General features: G+C 42.2%; 1 protein-coding gene across 3 annotated transcripts in view; it reads left to right on the forward strand.

Moving 5' to 3' along the window:
- LOC103474330 (beta-1,3-galactosyltransferase 1-like) overlaps positions 1-6,373 on the forward strand; it is a 122,393-nt gene extending 116,020 nt beyond the window's left edge. For all 3 annotated transcript variants that reach the window (XM_017303782.2, XM_008425198.3, XM_017303783.2), the window contains one exon: positions 4,403-6,373. In XM_017303782.2, coding sequence (XP_017159271.1) covers positions 4,647-5,654 — 1,008 coding nt within the window. In that variant the 5' untranslated portion in view covers positions 4,403-4,646 and the 3' untranslated portion in view covers positions 5,655-6,373. The remainder of the gene's footprint in view (positions 1-4,402) is intronic.
- The last annotated feature ends 10,057 nt before the right edge of the window (positions 6,374-16,430 follow it).

A 16,430-nucleotide genomic window follows, 5' to 3' on the forward strand; every position in this document is an offset into this window, starting at 1 on the left:
CATGACAAAATTGAAGACCTGTGATTAACGTATTTCAGGCTAACTTATATTTTGCATGAATTGAAGGCCTTTATGGAATTGACTGGAAGAAAGACATTTGTTTTTGTTTTTTTTATTGCTGAAGGTCTCAGTAAAATACAGTCAAGTTTGCAGCTCTAACGTTACAAATGTGATAAAGTCACATAAAAAAAAAAAAACAACTAATGCAGAGACAAAAAGAGCGTCAACTAACTTTCGAAGCTAAAAAGTAGGACATCTCCGAGGGATTCCTGTCATCAGGTCAGTTTCAGAGCAGCCTTCTGCTGCAGCTTTAATCGTTATTAATATTTTAGGTTTTTAGTTCTGCACCAGGACATCCAGAGAGGATGCGGAGCAGCATGTAGACTAAGTGTCCTAACTGAGTTCCTCATGGTCAAAATGAGTGAATTCCAAAGATACGACCGACTACAAGGTCTGGACAGATGTTAAGTTATGATCTTGACTTTTTATAGTTGCTGTTCCACAGCTCTGAGGTTCTAAACTGGTATGCTGTTAAAATAAGCCTGCAATGAGAATGAAATTTCCCCCGTCTGCTACAATCAGGCATAAAAAAATGGTTCCCCAATTACTTGTGAGAGTCTTTAAATAAATTTAGTACCAGATTACACAAGTTAGGCTTTTTCTTTTTAGTTTTAACTGTTAAAAAAAAATCACTCGAAAGGGCTAACATTCGAGAAGTGCATGAATGTTTCATTACTGCACTGAATTTAGTATTCTGTTTTACCAGCTGACTTTTCTGCCACACGCAGACGATCATAACGTGAGGAGTAATGGAGCAATAACTAGTGCAGAAAAGCTCAATTCAGGCCTAAAATCCTTTCCCATCTGAAGGGGGGGGGGAGGGGGATTCAACACACCCAAGCACTTAACACCAGCATATGGTACAAAGCCTGCTTTACTTCTCATCATTTTCTTTCACTCGGTTCTCCTGTGGCTCGTCGTCGTGCTGTCATGACAACAGTTCCCGCTGCCAGTACAGAGTTTTGCGACTGGCTGTTGAAAATAACTGTAATTTCTTTCTGCTTCATTTTCATGCTAATGTATGTTTACGCTGCAGCGAGGTGGTTTTTAACTATTAGCTTGGTTTTATGAGCAAGGCGTTCATTATGGAGCTATATAAAAGTAGCACTTAGTCACCATGTAACCTTGCTAGTCTTTTATTTCTCTATATGCAGCACCGTGCTAAACTACTCAAAGCCCTTGATATTTTTTTTTCTTCTATATTTTGTCACGTAGTACGCTGTGCTGAAGTGAAAGTAAAATTATACTTGGCTTTTACAAATCTGGAAAGTGTGAAAGATCCAAACAATTACCTCCTAAAATGAACCAGAAAACAAAAATAAGAAACATGACAAAGTTAACAATAAATTAGAGGGTCAATCTGGACATCAATTGGACCAATGCTATGCTCAAATGTGGATAGTTAATACATTAAAAATCAGTTGTCCTAAAGATTATTGAAATTATATTAACTTTTTTTTATATCCTCACTTCTGCTCGGTAACATGAACTGGTTGTTTGAACACATACTAGTGTCATTAATTTACATACTAAAGTTAATTTGGCTCGTCTCCAAATCTCTAACCATAAACCTGGTTTTAAACATTCACTGTTACTGAGCTGTTGTTTCAATATGTCACTATGTTATTAGTGATTGGCTCAGTTCTTTTTTTGTTGTTCATTTTTTTGTTTTGTTTTTTTATGTTTTAGTAATTTTACTAGCTTTCATTCTTAAAACCTAACACTACTTAGGCAATAACAGAGACTGTGAACTACTGGGCTATTTCCTGATAATCAGATGTGCCACAGCTTGGTAATTTTGATCTAAATGACTAATTTCATCAATATTTGCCTTGGACACTGGATAGTTATTCATAACCAAGCGAAATGCTTTTTGAATCTTAGATTTTTCTCTGGGAATTTATGCAGTAAACTCACACCACATCCCTACTTTAAGATGCACAAAGTTGGAAAACCGTTTCGCCTGGTAGAATATCATAAAAGTAAAACACGTAACAAAGAGGTCATCTGTCGACTGCTAATGCATTTCAAAGTCACAGAGCAGCATGAAACTGTACATCCATCTTTCAATTTGCTTCTCGTGGAAACGGAGTCTCAGAATCCCGCGAGCTGCATCACTCTGGAGGATATTGCTTGTTCCGTTTGCTGGAAAAGTGAGTGTAAAGTACTTTTGCGGGTTTATGAATCCAATAAACCTTCCCTGAGGCAAAGCAAGGTGATGCTCTAACAGGAAGATTGGGAGTAAGGTCGACAATATAGGGTGAATATGATAATTTGTCGAGTTTTTTTTTTTTTAAAGAAGCTTAGGTAGCAAGTAGGAGCTGTCAAGAAGTTAGAAAAAATAAGAAAAAAAAGGATTGCTGACTCCTCCCTAGAAGAAGAAAAATTAGAGCATGGCAGAGAGGGTAAATAGAGTTTCAAGTGATGTGAGCAAAGGAAGATGATGGTGTAGGAGGCCTAAAACTAGACAAAAACAATAAAAGGCTGAGGAGAGGCGGGGGAGGAAGGCAGCGAGACATATAAAGATGGATCAAGCATTCAGTGAAGTGGAGACGGAGGGTGTGATTGAGGGCACGCCGAGGGAGGGGGTGTGGGAAAGCAGACGTGATGAGATGGCTTCTACTGGACCATGAGATTGATGAATCTGCTTCAGAGGGAGAGGGAAGAGATAGTGGAGGGAGGAGGACCGAACGCCTTGATGAAAAGACCAATCGCGGTCCCGCAAGACACAACAGAATCCACGGCTTGATAAAGGAACGAGCCGCTCGCATCTCCAGCCCGACTATCTTAGAACAGAGCACCAGAGGCATCTTAGTAGATTGTGCTATCTCTAATCTGATTTTCTTTTTTTTTTTTTTATCGTTGCTTGTGGTATGCAGAGCTGCTGTCACATCACAGGCGATTACATCATATCTGGAGCGAATAAGAGTCTTTGAAAAGATGGGATTTCATTTACTTTGACGTTCTGACAGCAAACAGACATCAGCTGATACCCAAATCCACTCAAATGTAATAAATATTTTCAGCGGGTGATCCTCCTAAATCACCTCTGTTCAGTTCTGACCGGCTTCCCTGTCTCTGCTTGGGTAGCATCAACCCAGGATGATACTGCCACCACCAGAGCTGCGTTTGTCTCCATGAGAATTCATACACACGCAGCAACTTGTTGCTTTTAGAATAATTGGCATACTTATTAATCGGCTAATGCAATAATAGCGGAACTCATTTTTTTTATTTAGCTCACCTAGCTTCTCCATTTTTCCAGATAAATTCTAAAATGCTAATTTACTTGACAGTTTTGTTAAACATTAAGTTGAACAAAGTTTGGCATCTGTGTTGACGTTTTGTCAACTGTTAAGAACTCTTCAAATACTTGGACGTCGCTCTTATTTTGAAGGGTGTAAAGATGTTCCGTTTCCTCTCAACTTTTCCATCCATGCAGGAAATGATTAGTCTGTACCCACAATGCATTGCTGTAGAAGTACAGCCTGAAGTTGAAATGTTATATTGACAGTTTGTACAATTTGATCACCATTGTTGAACATAACTTGCGGGGTACCACCAGGACCAGTATTAGGCCCGAGACTGAACTGCACCATATATACATATATAAATACATATGTGTACTTACTGATTATTGTTTTACATTGTAATATACTTGAGAACAAGTTTTTTTACTTCAACCTTCTTCTTTCGAGGCACTTGGTTTTATTTTCTTGTTGCATTTGACAAGAAATGCTGTTGCATACATTGAGGTTTTATTATATGACAAAATGTAGAAAAGTTTATGGTGTGAGCATGAACTGTCAGACACTGTAGGTGTTTGGTTAGCAACGAGGTTCTGTGCAGCTCACAAAATAATATGTAAAGTCTACATGAGGCGAGAGGAGACAGAGTGAAGAGGTGGGAGAGTGAGACGAGGAAGTGGATATTAATCTGTTCTCGTGAGACCGTTTCACCTCGGCCTCCATCCGTCTCTTCCTCCTCCTCTCTGTTGCTGCTGTGGCTCTGATTTGTCAGCCGCTGCCTCGGTCCGAGGGGGATAAGAGCGAGATAAACAGCATTTGCAAACAGAGAGTGGTGGGACTGAAGACAGAGCGGGCCCCAGTGTTCCTTCCGATATTCTCTTTCTTCAAACTACAGTGCTCTCATCACAGTGACAGGATAAGCCTGCACAGCTGCTGATTTTATAGGCTGTAATGAAATGGGGAGGAAAAAAATGTGCTGTGCCACTATAAATGCCTCGTCCGGAATATAAAATCTGTTCCACTGGTTAACATGCTGATCTTGCTGCTGTTTTATTACATGGCTTTGATTTGTCTTTCCCTTTTTGTTTTGCCAGATGCAACAACAGAGAACTGAGGACCTTTCTCCGAGCTGCAATGGGAGTCTGTGAAGCTACGGATTTAAGGCGTCTCCTTAGTACTCCTTCTCAATCACAACACCAGCAGTAGACGGTAGAGGACCCATTATCTGAAATTAATGTCAGCGGTGTTGTGGAGGCAGCCAGACGCTGCGCCGCCGGCTCTAGCACTACCCATGGAGGGGTGGCATCAACTTTTCCAACACTACCGCCACTGCTGATAATGCCAGCCCAGGGAACAGTGATGCCTTCTAAGGTCTCCTGCCTGTACTTGCTGACGGTGGTATGCTGGGCCAGCGCTCTGTGGTACCTGAGCGGCTCCCGCCCTTCCTCTTCCTACGTGGGCCAAGTTTCTATCCCGATGCGCAAGGCCCCCAAAGTGAGCAAGAACTCCACGTTCAGCAACATCCGCACGCGCTCGCTCAACCCGCACGACTTTGGCTACCTCATCAACGAGGCCAAGAAGTGCGAGGCCGAGCCACCTTTCCTCGTCATCCTGATCAGCACCACCCACAAGGAGTTCAATGCCCGCCAGGCCATCAGGGAGACGTGGGGCGACGAGACAACGTTTCCGGATGTGCGCGTGGTCACGCTCTTCCTATTGGGCCGGAGCATAGACACCGTCCTCAACCAGATGGTGGAGCAGGAGAGTCAGATATTTCATGACATAGTCGTGGAGGATTTTATCGACTCGTACCACAACCTGACGCTTAAAACGCTGATGGGCATGCGCTGGGTGGCCACATTCTGCCCTAAGTCTCAATACGTTCTCAAAACAGACAGCGACATTTTTGTCAACATGGAGAACCTCATCTATAACCTCCTTAAGCCCACCACCAAGCCAAGGCGGAGGTATTTTACAGGCTATGTCATCAACGGTGGGCCAATCAGAGACATGCGCAGCAAGTGGTACATGCCAAGGGATCTCTACCCAGAAAGCAAGTACCCACCGTTCTGCTCTGGCACAGGATACGTCTTCTCAGCAGACGTAGCCGAGCTCATATACAAGACCTCCTTACACACCAGGCTGCTGCACCTGGAGGACGTGTACGTTGGCGTGTGTCTCCGCAAGTTAGGCATCCACCCTTTCCAGAACAGCGGCTTCAACCACTGGAAGATGGCATACAGTCTCTGCCGCTACCGCCGGGTGGTCACCGTCCACCAGATCTCCCCGGAAGAGATGCACCGCATCTGGAACGACATGACCAGCAAGAAACACCTGAAATGTTAGCAGACTGATCCGTCCTCCAGAGATGCTTTCGGGGGCTTTGTTGTGCTTTCCTGTGCAAGACCAAAGCAAACTCCTCTGGATTATCCTGTTCGCACCAACTTCAAGCAGGGGCCAAGAGAGGAACGTGCGGATCCCATGTCCACGCCAGCAGTGGAGGGATTTTTACATGACGGGGAAGCATAAACATGTGTTTAGCATTTATACAAGGCACAGACTGTCCCCAATTACCAGGAGTGCAGATGAGAGAAAAGCTGACAGACGCTCTGCTCGGCTTAGTCGCAAGCCCTGACTTTTGAATGTTCTTCATGTATTTGTTGTATTTTCTGATCAAGGTGTTTTTCTGGATATCTGATACTACAGCAGTCATTGTGAGAACTATTGTGGATCTACAATGTGATGAGTCAATGTTGAACGCAATAGTGTTTATGAGAGAACATCAATGTTTTGCACAGACGTTTTGTTTTCTAAAAGATTTAAAGAGTATCAGATCAGAGAGAGAACATGGCTGCTAGCATTCCCAGGTGAATGTTAACCTCTGATGTGTGCAGTGGAGTATTTTGTATCTGGCAGTGCTGTGAGCAGGCTGCAAACGGCGGCATTTTCTATTACTTGAACAAAGAGAGCTGGAGAAGTATATACTGAGAACAGATCTTACTGTTTTTGAGTGCTTTTTCGTTCTTTTTCCATTACTTGAGATTAAATAAACCTGTTTCATACGATTTTACGTCTGATTTGTTCCGCACACTTTCAATGCACGTAACCTGGAAGTTAATATACATTTGATTTCTCCGTAGGAGCGAAAGCATCTAATTACGGCGGCCGCTCTCTCCAGCAGCTGCGCTCTTCACAGCGAGTGCCGCCAAACCTTCCTCTTGCCTCTGGAAGCATTCCTGCTGTCTGTGCAGGTGGTGGACAAATCAGGCAGACTCCATCCTGTGATTAAATCAAAGTCTGTCCAACTATGAGCTGGAAAATGCCTCTCAGCAATTACAGCGACAGTGCAAAGTATTCACACACCTTGTTACAACCACAAACCTTTATGTCGTTCACTGGGATTTTATGTGACAGCAACACAATGTTGTAAAGTGAAAATACTGGGTTTTGTATTACAATTACTATCACATTTATGGCCTTTTGTGCTCGTCTATCACATAAAATCTGAATGAAATACATCATGAATGACAAAAATCATTTTTACAAGGTACTTGAGGTTCTGCAAAAAATACGCTGTTTCACAGCAGAATGGAAGGATGTGACATTTTCCTCCAAACTACATGAATCACACTTTTTCTGCCCATTTTGTGCCATTAAGTTGCATTAGTCAGGAATAACGTTTTTTTTATTTATTTTTTTAATCTTTCATCAGACGAGTTATGGCTTACAGGAGAATCTGTCGGCGAGTTTCTCACAAAACAGAGTGACAAAGTGTTATGGTAAGGTCAAGTGTAATTATTTAAAGCTTGAATGTTCATGCTAGTTTGGGTTTTCGTTTACTATATCAGTCACATTAAGGTTTGGGTTGAGTGAACCGCTGTTATTCGTATTATGTTTTAGGCCATTCTTCTGTAGATTAGCTGTGGTGTGATGACAACATAATCCATTAGTTACTTTTAACCAGCCAAACCTTAAAACAAACCTTATGCTGATTGGCCTCTTTCTGTAAAAACAATTAACCCAGCACACACACAAGTAGAAAGCCACCAATAATCAATATTCTGATAAAAAATGAATCCTCTTCCCTGTGACCAATTATCTGATCACATGGTTAGAATCTACTGATGGCTGACCTGATGGTCAAATATTCAACCTCTAAACAGAATAACTCATATAAATCAAGACAATGTTTTGTGAGCAGCACTTTCAACGCATCTTGAACATTAAACCAAACTGAAGGTTTTGGATAAAAATTAAAACAGCACAACGTGGCTGGGAAGTTAAATAATATTTAAAGCAATATCAGCCATACTGTTCAGGATAACGTCTGACTACGCCTACAAGAGATCAGAATAAAAGTTTTCTCACAAACTTTAATTACTCAGGATAAATACTCACAAACTTAATCACTTAACTCTATTATCCATTAAGTTCTTTCTTATAAAGGTGAAGACCACCAGCTCCAGTGATTCAGCCTAAAAACTCTTGAGCTTTATAACTTGTTTTCACCTTTTTTAAGATCGTCCAACAAACTGTAGCTGAAGTTTGATGGAACCGAGGATCCTCCAGGATGACTCGTCACCAAAAACTTCTGGTTGTTAAAAACTCTCCTCCTTATAATCCCTTCTTGATTTGGAAGTTTTTTCCTTCACATATTGATGCATCGACTAACGCAGAGGTTCCCAAACTGTGGGGCGCCCGGAAGCCATCTTAATGAAAAAAAAAAACATGATCGCTGTATGCGCTGGGTTTTTACCTTACAATGGGCAACTCTGTTATTCCTCTGTCAATTTGATACAGTAGGGGCTTCTGCACTTCCCATATTTATGTCCTCTGTCACTTTTATCAGCAGTTAAAACTGTTTAATCCGTTGTTAACATGTCGTAACCTGTTTTTCCGAGCCGCCTAGCGCTCATATTAAACGCAACATGAGTGCTACGACGCTGGGTTTACACCTGTGCGGCAGTGAAGGAGACCTGCTGCTGCTGCTGTGCAGCTACGCAGGTGTGTGTTAGAATCATGGCAGCAAACCAGCAAAACACAAAGAACTTTTCACAGTTTTTCCCCCAAACTAACAGACTGAGTTGAGTAAAGCTGTTGGATGCAGGTAAAGTTAACTAAAGGATGACTAGCTAATATCAATACAGCACCTTAAGCTTGTTAACAAGTAGCTTGTAGGCTACTGGTGTTCTCAATGTTCAGCTATGATTCATTTTGCCCCCAAAAAAGTTGATTCCCTGGGGCTGAGCATAACAGGGAGTCTAAGAATCCACCCCCCCTTCGCTCACACGCATCGTTCAACCAGACAGCTATTTGTAAGCCAGAAATAGTTTGGAAACCACTGGGGGGGTCCAGGAGAAAAAGTTTGGGAACCACTAATAGTTTCATTGGGCTGTTTAATTTGTTCTGCTGTCGTCGAGACACCTGATATAACCAACTCTGAAGTTAGTTGCGCTAACCCTAAAGCACTAATCATAAATATTAGTTCTACTAATACTAAAGTGCTAAACCAACATAGTTTTTAGTGGAAGCCAATGCTAAATTTAACCATGTTGATAGCCACAATGCGTCAGTGACACATTTTATATCATATCTAGATTAAATTTGTAATTCAACACCTGCCTGCATGATTGTGTCTGACGAAACAAGTCTTTGGAGTGTTAAACTTATTGAAGTGAAAGTTTACAAAACAGCCATGTAAATTAGCGCTGTAGAGTTTATCAGGAAAAATGCCTATAGGGGAAGCTAACTGTGGTAAACATTTTCAAAGTTAGCAAAAATGCTAAGCAAACAAATTAGCTCCCTTTGACCGCTGCTTGTTGCGAATTATATCCATTAGGATAAGGATTGCTATTGAAATATATAGCGATATCAGCAATTTACTGTATCACACTTTTTTTTTCTCTGTGAAATTAAACCAAACATTTGAAGGAGTGTTGTTTACTCATTCCTGTGCATTGACTAAGGCTGTTGCTGTATAATCATTCAAATGCTTCCCTGAAGGCCCTGTATTGGTTGGGCTGTTTTAACATGTATCAGTTTGAATAATAAGATGAATATTATTACATAAGGCCAACAAAGACTTGTGTTCGTGGTGGCCCCTGTGTGTCACCACTTACGCGCGTGCAGCGGTGAACGTAATTATCTGAAATCATTAGCGCCTGGCAGCTCTTTTTCACAGAAGCCCACAAATGAGGAAAGCAAAAAAGAGGCGGGCATTTTTTTTTTTTTTTTCCTGTTGCGTCTGAAAACTTTTTATTCCCTCTTTGAAGAAGAAAGCAATTGAAGGAAAAACATATTGATTGGCTTTCTTCAAAGGTCATCCACTATGCGGCTTCTGCAAGACACTTGTCAGGTGTGACACCAGGTGATCGGCGTGTGTGGGATGCAACACGGATAACACCGAGCGCCGCCAGCCTGTCTGGCAGCGGCGGCGGCCCTGTGGGATTCCATGCAGGAGAAATAAAATGGCATCCTCCGTTCTGCACTCGCAGATGAACAGAACGCTGTCGACGAGGCGCCGCGCTCAAACGGCTCCACCGTGGGAACCTTTCGGGTATTCTGTCGGCGGAAAACGCGCGCCGGCTTTAATGACTAACTCATAATGGAAATATTCCCGGCTGACGTGTCGGCGTCAAACGCTCCTGTTTGATGACTTCCTCCGACAACTCTGGCAAAACTACGGCGCGACCTGGGAGTTCTACTCCAGTGCGCGACTTCACGACGCGCTTGTTTTTTATCGTGTGGAAACGACCGCCGCTCATCCTCCGGCTGCCACGCCGTTATCAGTTAATAACTTTATTTTCTTTCAGAAAATTCACAGGAACAGTCTGCCGACGAGTACACACATGGAATAATTGGCATTCACAGCTTCTTTGCCCCCCGTGGCAATGGGATGCAATATGCTGAGTAATGGGACGCCCTGCAATAGGCCAAGCAACCCGGTGGTGGAGCGTTTAAGCAGCTAAGGCGAGGGGGAAATGAAAGGTGTGTGATTAGTTCGAGGTTGGTGGTAAATGGGGCTCATAACGAGGCAGAGAGCTGGACCATCAGGAATGCTTCTATTTCTGTACAAAGACACATCCTGTTTCTTATGCGTCTTCCCATATAACAGCAACAAACTGTGGATTTCAAAACTGTTAGCATTTTGTTTTTAGCCTCTTTTGCTTGGATACGAGCATTAGTGACCAAGAAACAGCGGCAGACAAGTTAGGGATAAAGTTATTGAGAGGTTTAAAGCAGAACGACAGATGTGTCTAAATATAAGCCTTTGATTTAAAATTAGACTTGGTAGAGGCAGCATCATGCTGTGGAAGTGAGTCAGAGTTAATGGGAAGATGACTGGAGGTTAATAAAACACAATTCTGGAAGATCAGTCCCGGTTTGGATCAAAGCAAGTTAATGTAATAGGACGGCCTAGTCAAAGTCCAAAGTCAAGTCCAGTTGAAAATTTGTGACAAACTTAAAAATATATGCTCACGTGAACTCTTCATCCAATCTGAGTTTGAGCTGTTTAGCAAAGAAAGGCAGAAAATGTCTAACTGCAGCAAAATGTGTTTCCACTGTGTATATATAAACACCCCGCACTTTTCAGATCTGCATCGACAAAACCTGTTTACGATCTCGTGTAATTTTCCTGCCGCCTAATAACTACTTGGTGTTGGTTATTATATATAAAAAATTATGAAGTTGGTGGGTGGAACAGGACAAAATGGAAAACGGTGGATGGATGTGAACATGTTTTAGTTTGGAGCTCAGAGATCTCGGTTTCGTTGGCCAGTTCAGACTCTGGGGGCAATTTTCTCAAAGCGGATTAATCGGCTGCAGAAAATGTTATTTTCTTTAAGCCCTTTTCTAATCCTTCTGAGCATGTTTGAACTTTCTTTTTACGCTAATTGTCCTTCCAGTTCACATGACCTCCGTGTCACTTGGACTCTTGAGGCTTTACGAGAATCTCTGGAATAATTCACCATCTGCGTTCTCACTTCTCTACCAAGGTGAGAGAACCAGGCTGGCCTGACACCGAGCTCCTCCATGCGTGCCTTGCTGAAACATTTCCTGGTCAGTGCAGCCTTGGTGACCGAAGGTTATTTTTGGAAGCGCTGGATGGTTTTTTTTCTGTTGTTGTTGCCTAAAAGCAAGAATATTACTGGAGTTCTGTCCGGGTTGTGTGGGTTTCAGAGGGCATGTTGGGTTCAGATCTGATGGAAGCTGACTGTAGGCTGTGTGTGTGTGTGTGTGTGTGTGTGTGTGTGTGTGTGTGTGTGTGTGTGTGTGTGCGTGCGTGCGTGCGTGCGTGCGTGTGTGTGTTAGACCATGAGGTGTGTACGGAGAAAACTGCAGCCCCTTCTGAAACCTACAGGGGCCAAATTTTCCATCGAGCAGATGGAGGTCATTCGTCGTGTTGCTTTCAGGGAAATTTGCGAATACTCTAAAGATTATACTTTTTTTTTTCTTTTTAAGTCTTGAAATGTATGTGATTTACAAATATTAGAACAGCAGGAAGCTTTCACTGTTTAAATGCGCACAGCAGCAAAAGTCGATTCAATCAAACAGTCGAACTCGTTGTGCGAATCAAATGTATGTTTTCAGATTCCTCTAAAGAGCCTCGTGAGGTGAGGAGCGTCAAGCTGAGACAGCTGAGACGCGTGGAACAAACCCAAAAAGTTACGACACAAAAACTGATATGTAGCGGGACAGAACGGTCCAGTCGCTGACAGAGCTGCACAGCGTGAATTATTTCCCGTCACCCGGAACAGATGGATGGGATTTAAATTGGACGCATACATCAGGAAGCGCCTGACGGAGACGAGCGCGACAGCCGGCCTGAATCTGCATAGCGGCGGCTATAAATTAACTCTTAATGTCCTGGGATGAAAGCCGCTCCCCTGGAACTGGAGGAGGCGTATAGAGCTCGGCCTCACCTTCCTGTGAGCGCCGCAGTCTCATATTTATGACCAGCTGCGAGCTTATTAATATTTGCATATTTCAGAGCGGAGCCTCATAAATAGCTCATGGGCTCGGAGTGGAGCTCAGGTAGCTGGAGCAGCCTGCCTGACTTTCTCGTGTCAACATTCTCAGCTAAAGCTCCTTATTTCTGCTAAGAGTGTCAAACATCGTTGTAAAGGTCGCCCGTGTCGTCTGGGTTTTCTTTTGCTTCCTGCCAACCAGCAACTCTCGCTCGACCCGTCAGGAGGCGGCGAGGGAGTCCGGCGTCTGACGGCCTCATAAAGCGAGCTGCTGGATGAGCTCATCTTTATCCACACCTCGTCTTTATGTGTTTGTGCTTTTGAGGCGACGGCTCTTAAATTAGGTTGTTTTTTTTTTCCCAATCCACAATGCTTCGTCTTTTGTAGCCTTCTGTTCAATTTTCACCGTGAGCATGAGATTTGGGGCTGGGTTCACTTCGAACTAAACTAGAAGTAAAGCCAAGGTCAACACAAGCTGACCTTGTGTTTATTTCTGTGTTTGAATCAACACAAAATGGTCTGAGCCTACAGTATTTCTTCTCCAATAGATTTTGTTCCTGAAAAAAAGGCATTCCTACAGTATGATCCTGCCACCACCAAAAGCGACCATCAATCTACACAAAGACGAATACGATAAATGTTTGTAAACAGTTAAAAAAAAGATGTGCGTCCACATGACAGCATTTAAAACTCCTGAGAGCGCTGTAGTGGGCATGCCGGGCCAATCGGTGGCGCTGTAACACAGCCACAAAACAACGCAAAAAATACAGAATAACGACTGGCGCTGAGTTTCAGTAGCTGCGTTTCCGTTGACCATAAAATTGCGCAAATTAGAATTGCAAAAATAAATTTGCTTAATGGAAACGCGATAATTTTGAAAAAAAATCATGTATTTTGATTTAAGAAAAACTTTTTGTGTTAGAAACAGGGTTTTTTATTCAAATTTGTGTATTTTGCAAAACTGCAATCGGTGTAACCCAAGTTCTTTCCTTGTTATTTTCTTCTTCTCCTCTTGTAAGTGAACAATAAAAAAAAACTCCAGCACATTATCACCCCCAGAGGCCACAGCACAAAAAATAAAACTCACAAAATGAACTTGGGTCATTTTTCAGTGAACAGAAACGACCCATGACCTGAGCAGGTACCGTTAGAACAACATGTAAATTTAAATTGCCCCTTGGGAACAAATAAAGTCATTTTAATTGAATCCAACTGAAGTCCTGGTTAGGTCACTCTGAAAGCAAACAATGTTCTGAAAGAAATACTGGTGAAAAACAAAACTCTTTTGAATTTGGTAACCAAAGGCTAAGAATAAACCTCCTAACACGGGATAATGAGCCTGCTTTTTCCTCTGCATACACCAAACTTTGTAATAATTGAGTTCGTCTTTGGAATCAACAAACATAATTACTCTCACTATAATTAGTAAGCAGTGGAGTTGCTGGAAGATTATTCTCTTTATTTCAAAGTTATCCATTTCCCTTCTTTAAATTTTTCACGGCAGGTTCCGGCATTTTCTTGCGTTTCCTGTGGCAACGCTGAGCTGGCAGATAAGGCGGCAGTGTGAACGTTCTCATTTAATTCCCAGCATGAGCTGAATAAGCCCCGTTTTTAAAACGCCAGACCAGGAGAGATCCAGCTGCCACCACCGAACTTCTCCTTTCCTGGCCAGTAGGAAAAAATGATTAGCTTCCAGCAGGAGTTTTATTGCTCATGTTTCTGCTTCAGGTCACAAGTTGACCTCAGTAATAAAGAACAGAAAGGCCTCGTGTGGAGCTAAAACGGAGCGTCATTAGCCACTGGATGGTGTTGTGGGAAACTCACTTTGCGCATCAAGCTGTGCGCATTTCTACTATGACGCTTTCCGACTGCATTTTCCTCTCGTTGGCTTTTTGTCTCTTTCCCCTCTGTGTTTTGTTTTTATATCCCGACTCTAAATCCGTCTCCCAGAAGCTCCCAACGAGTCGCCGCCGCGTCTCTGAAAATCTGAGGCAGGCTTAAGTCTCCGTCTACTCTGTCGCCGCGTCCTCCCGTCTGATTCGGATTGCTCCGCGCGGCTTAGGAAAGCCTCGGAAGATAAAGGAGAGATTGTTTTGGCTGCTTCCGTGTTGCTGACAAGGAAACACGGCGCTGAATGCAAAACAAAACAAAAAAAAAAACAAGGCCGTTTCCACAAAGCTTGCTTTGCAGACATGATATTTCTGGGTTTAGAGAGACAGACTGAAATTGTCGTTGTCCTTGTCTGACATGTCTGTGAACTTGTCGACACAAAACACAGAGTGTATACCCCAAACATGAGGATTTTTATTTTCAAATGCAATCACAAGATTGTTTCAGGGAAAAATACATCCTTATTTTTTTTAGTTTACAGCCATGATCTGATGTATTTTACTAACGTTTCATAACTAGACACTAGCAAATAGCTTATAAGTGTGAAGAGATGCAGCACACAAACGCTGACCTTGCACATTCTTATTCACGTATAGACATAAACACTTCAGTATCGTGCTTCAGCACATTGAACTGATAATCTCCTTTCCCACAGACTGCTTATGAAATGGTCCAGAATGCAATGGATCTGTTTCTGAAAATCTTACTAAATGCTTTAGAGTAAATGACTGTAATCCTGATCTGAACTTTTATTTTTTTCTGCCTTTCATTGTCAGGATCTGTAGTTTATTTAAATTCCAGCCCAAACTCTTAAAATGTGTATTTAGAGATGCTTTTAATCTCCAACCACTGAGACAATCTGAGATGAACAATGTATTACACCGATTTCTGAAGAACACATTAACCCTCCAGCCAGAAGGGGGAGCTGTTCGGCATTGGGATATAATTTACTCATAAAAAATACTATCGAAAATCTGATGATATTTAATATATCTGCATAAACCATTTATAATCAGCATTCCACAAGATGATTATCAAAACAGATTAATAAAATGAGCTCAATTTATTGCTTTAAATCTCAAAACAATTTCCAAGTTCAGTTTATTAGCTCAATAAGTAACGTTTAATCCAGACTATAAGATTCTCAAAGGAGAAAGTCAAATCATTCAATGGAATTTTGCTGGTTTTATTTACACTTAACACAGTAAGATTTAAGACCTGTATCTCCAAAGAAATATATGAACTTACCCAGGATGGATGCAAAAAAAAAAAAAAGCCAGCTAGCTAGGAATGGTATGTCAGCAGTTAGTCACAACACAATGATGTCTGCGTGTGACTCAATTTTTTTTGCCTGACAGAAAAGTCTGTCAACTTGTGATGAACACATTTAAGGCCAACTTACTTTTAATTTAAGACTTTTTTTTACCTTGAATTTGAACGCTGCTGCCACCTGGTGACCGGAGGCTCATCAGCCAAGTATAAATAGACATTAACAAAGTCTTGCTGCCTCTTGTCGGAAGCATTCTAGTCAATATCTGAAGACATTCTAATTTAAAAGTTGTGATTTAGAGAAGATTTAAAGTAAGCTAAACCTGTGAGGATTAGACTTTTCAAAATTAAATGTAACATAGAGTTTAATTTGTAATAACATTACATAATTATTAAACACTGCAACTGAAACTAAATATTTCCATCCAGGCCTTGCTCTGCCTGACCTCCTGTAATTGTCTCATTTCCTTCGCCTGTCTCTCTCTCTCAAGACCATCCAGCGAGGTCTTATAGCACTTTTTCCCCATTCATCATGCGGCTCCCAGGTGCTGAATGCAGGTATGCAGTGAGCAAATAAATAAATATCTGACAAGGTGACGCCTGAATAGATGAGAAATCCTGCGCCGTGTCAAGACGAGCTGCGCAGAAAATCCAATCAGGCCTCAAGTGTCGACGAGATTAATAGCTGCTGTTATTTAGACTCGACGCGAAGGGGCCGGGCGTGTGCCGTTTGGGGCCGGTGAGTGAATGAGGGGGAAAAATAGATCATATTATTCTCTCTGCAGAGATGGTGGTTTTATTTAAAGGCAGTCAAACGCCAGGAACTTTGGGTAGTATAGGAGGAAAGCTCATAACCCGGTGGGCGGCTGTTCAAAGTCAGCATCCTTCTTTCGTCTTTGGTCTGTATTTTATCGAAGGTGGGAGGGCAGTTACTCTTCCTCGCTGTGGTATTAAAGACAATGAATGTTAGTGGTGACGGGCCAATGTGGACAAT

The sequence above is a fragment of the Poecilia reticulata genome, chromosome 2, assembly GCF_904066995.2.
Source record: "Poecilia reticulata chromosome 2, P_reticulata-male-v2, whole genome shotgun sequence".
NCBI lineage: Eukaryota > Metazoa > Chordata > Actinopteri > Cyprinodontiformes > Poeciliidae > Poecilia > Poecilia reticulata.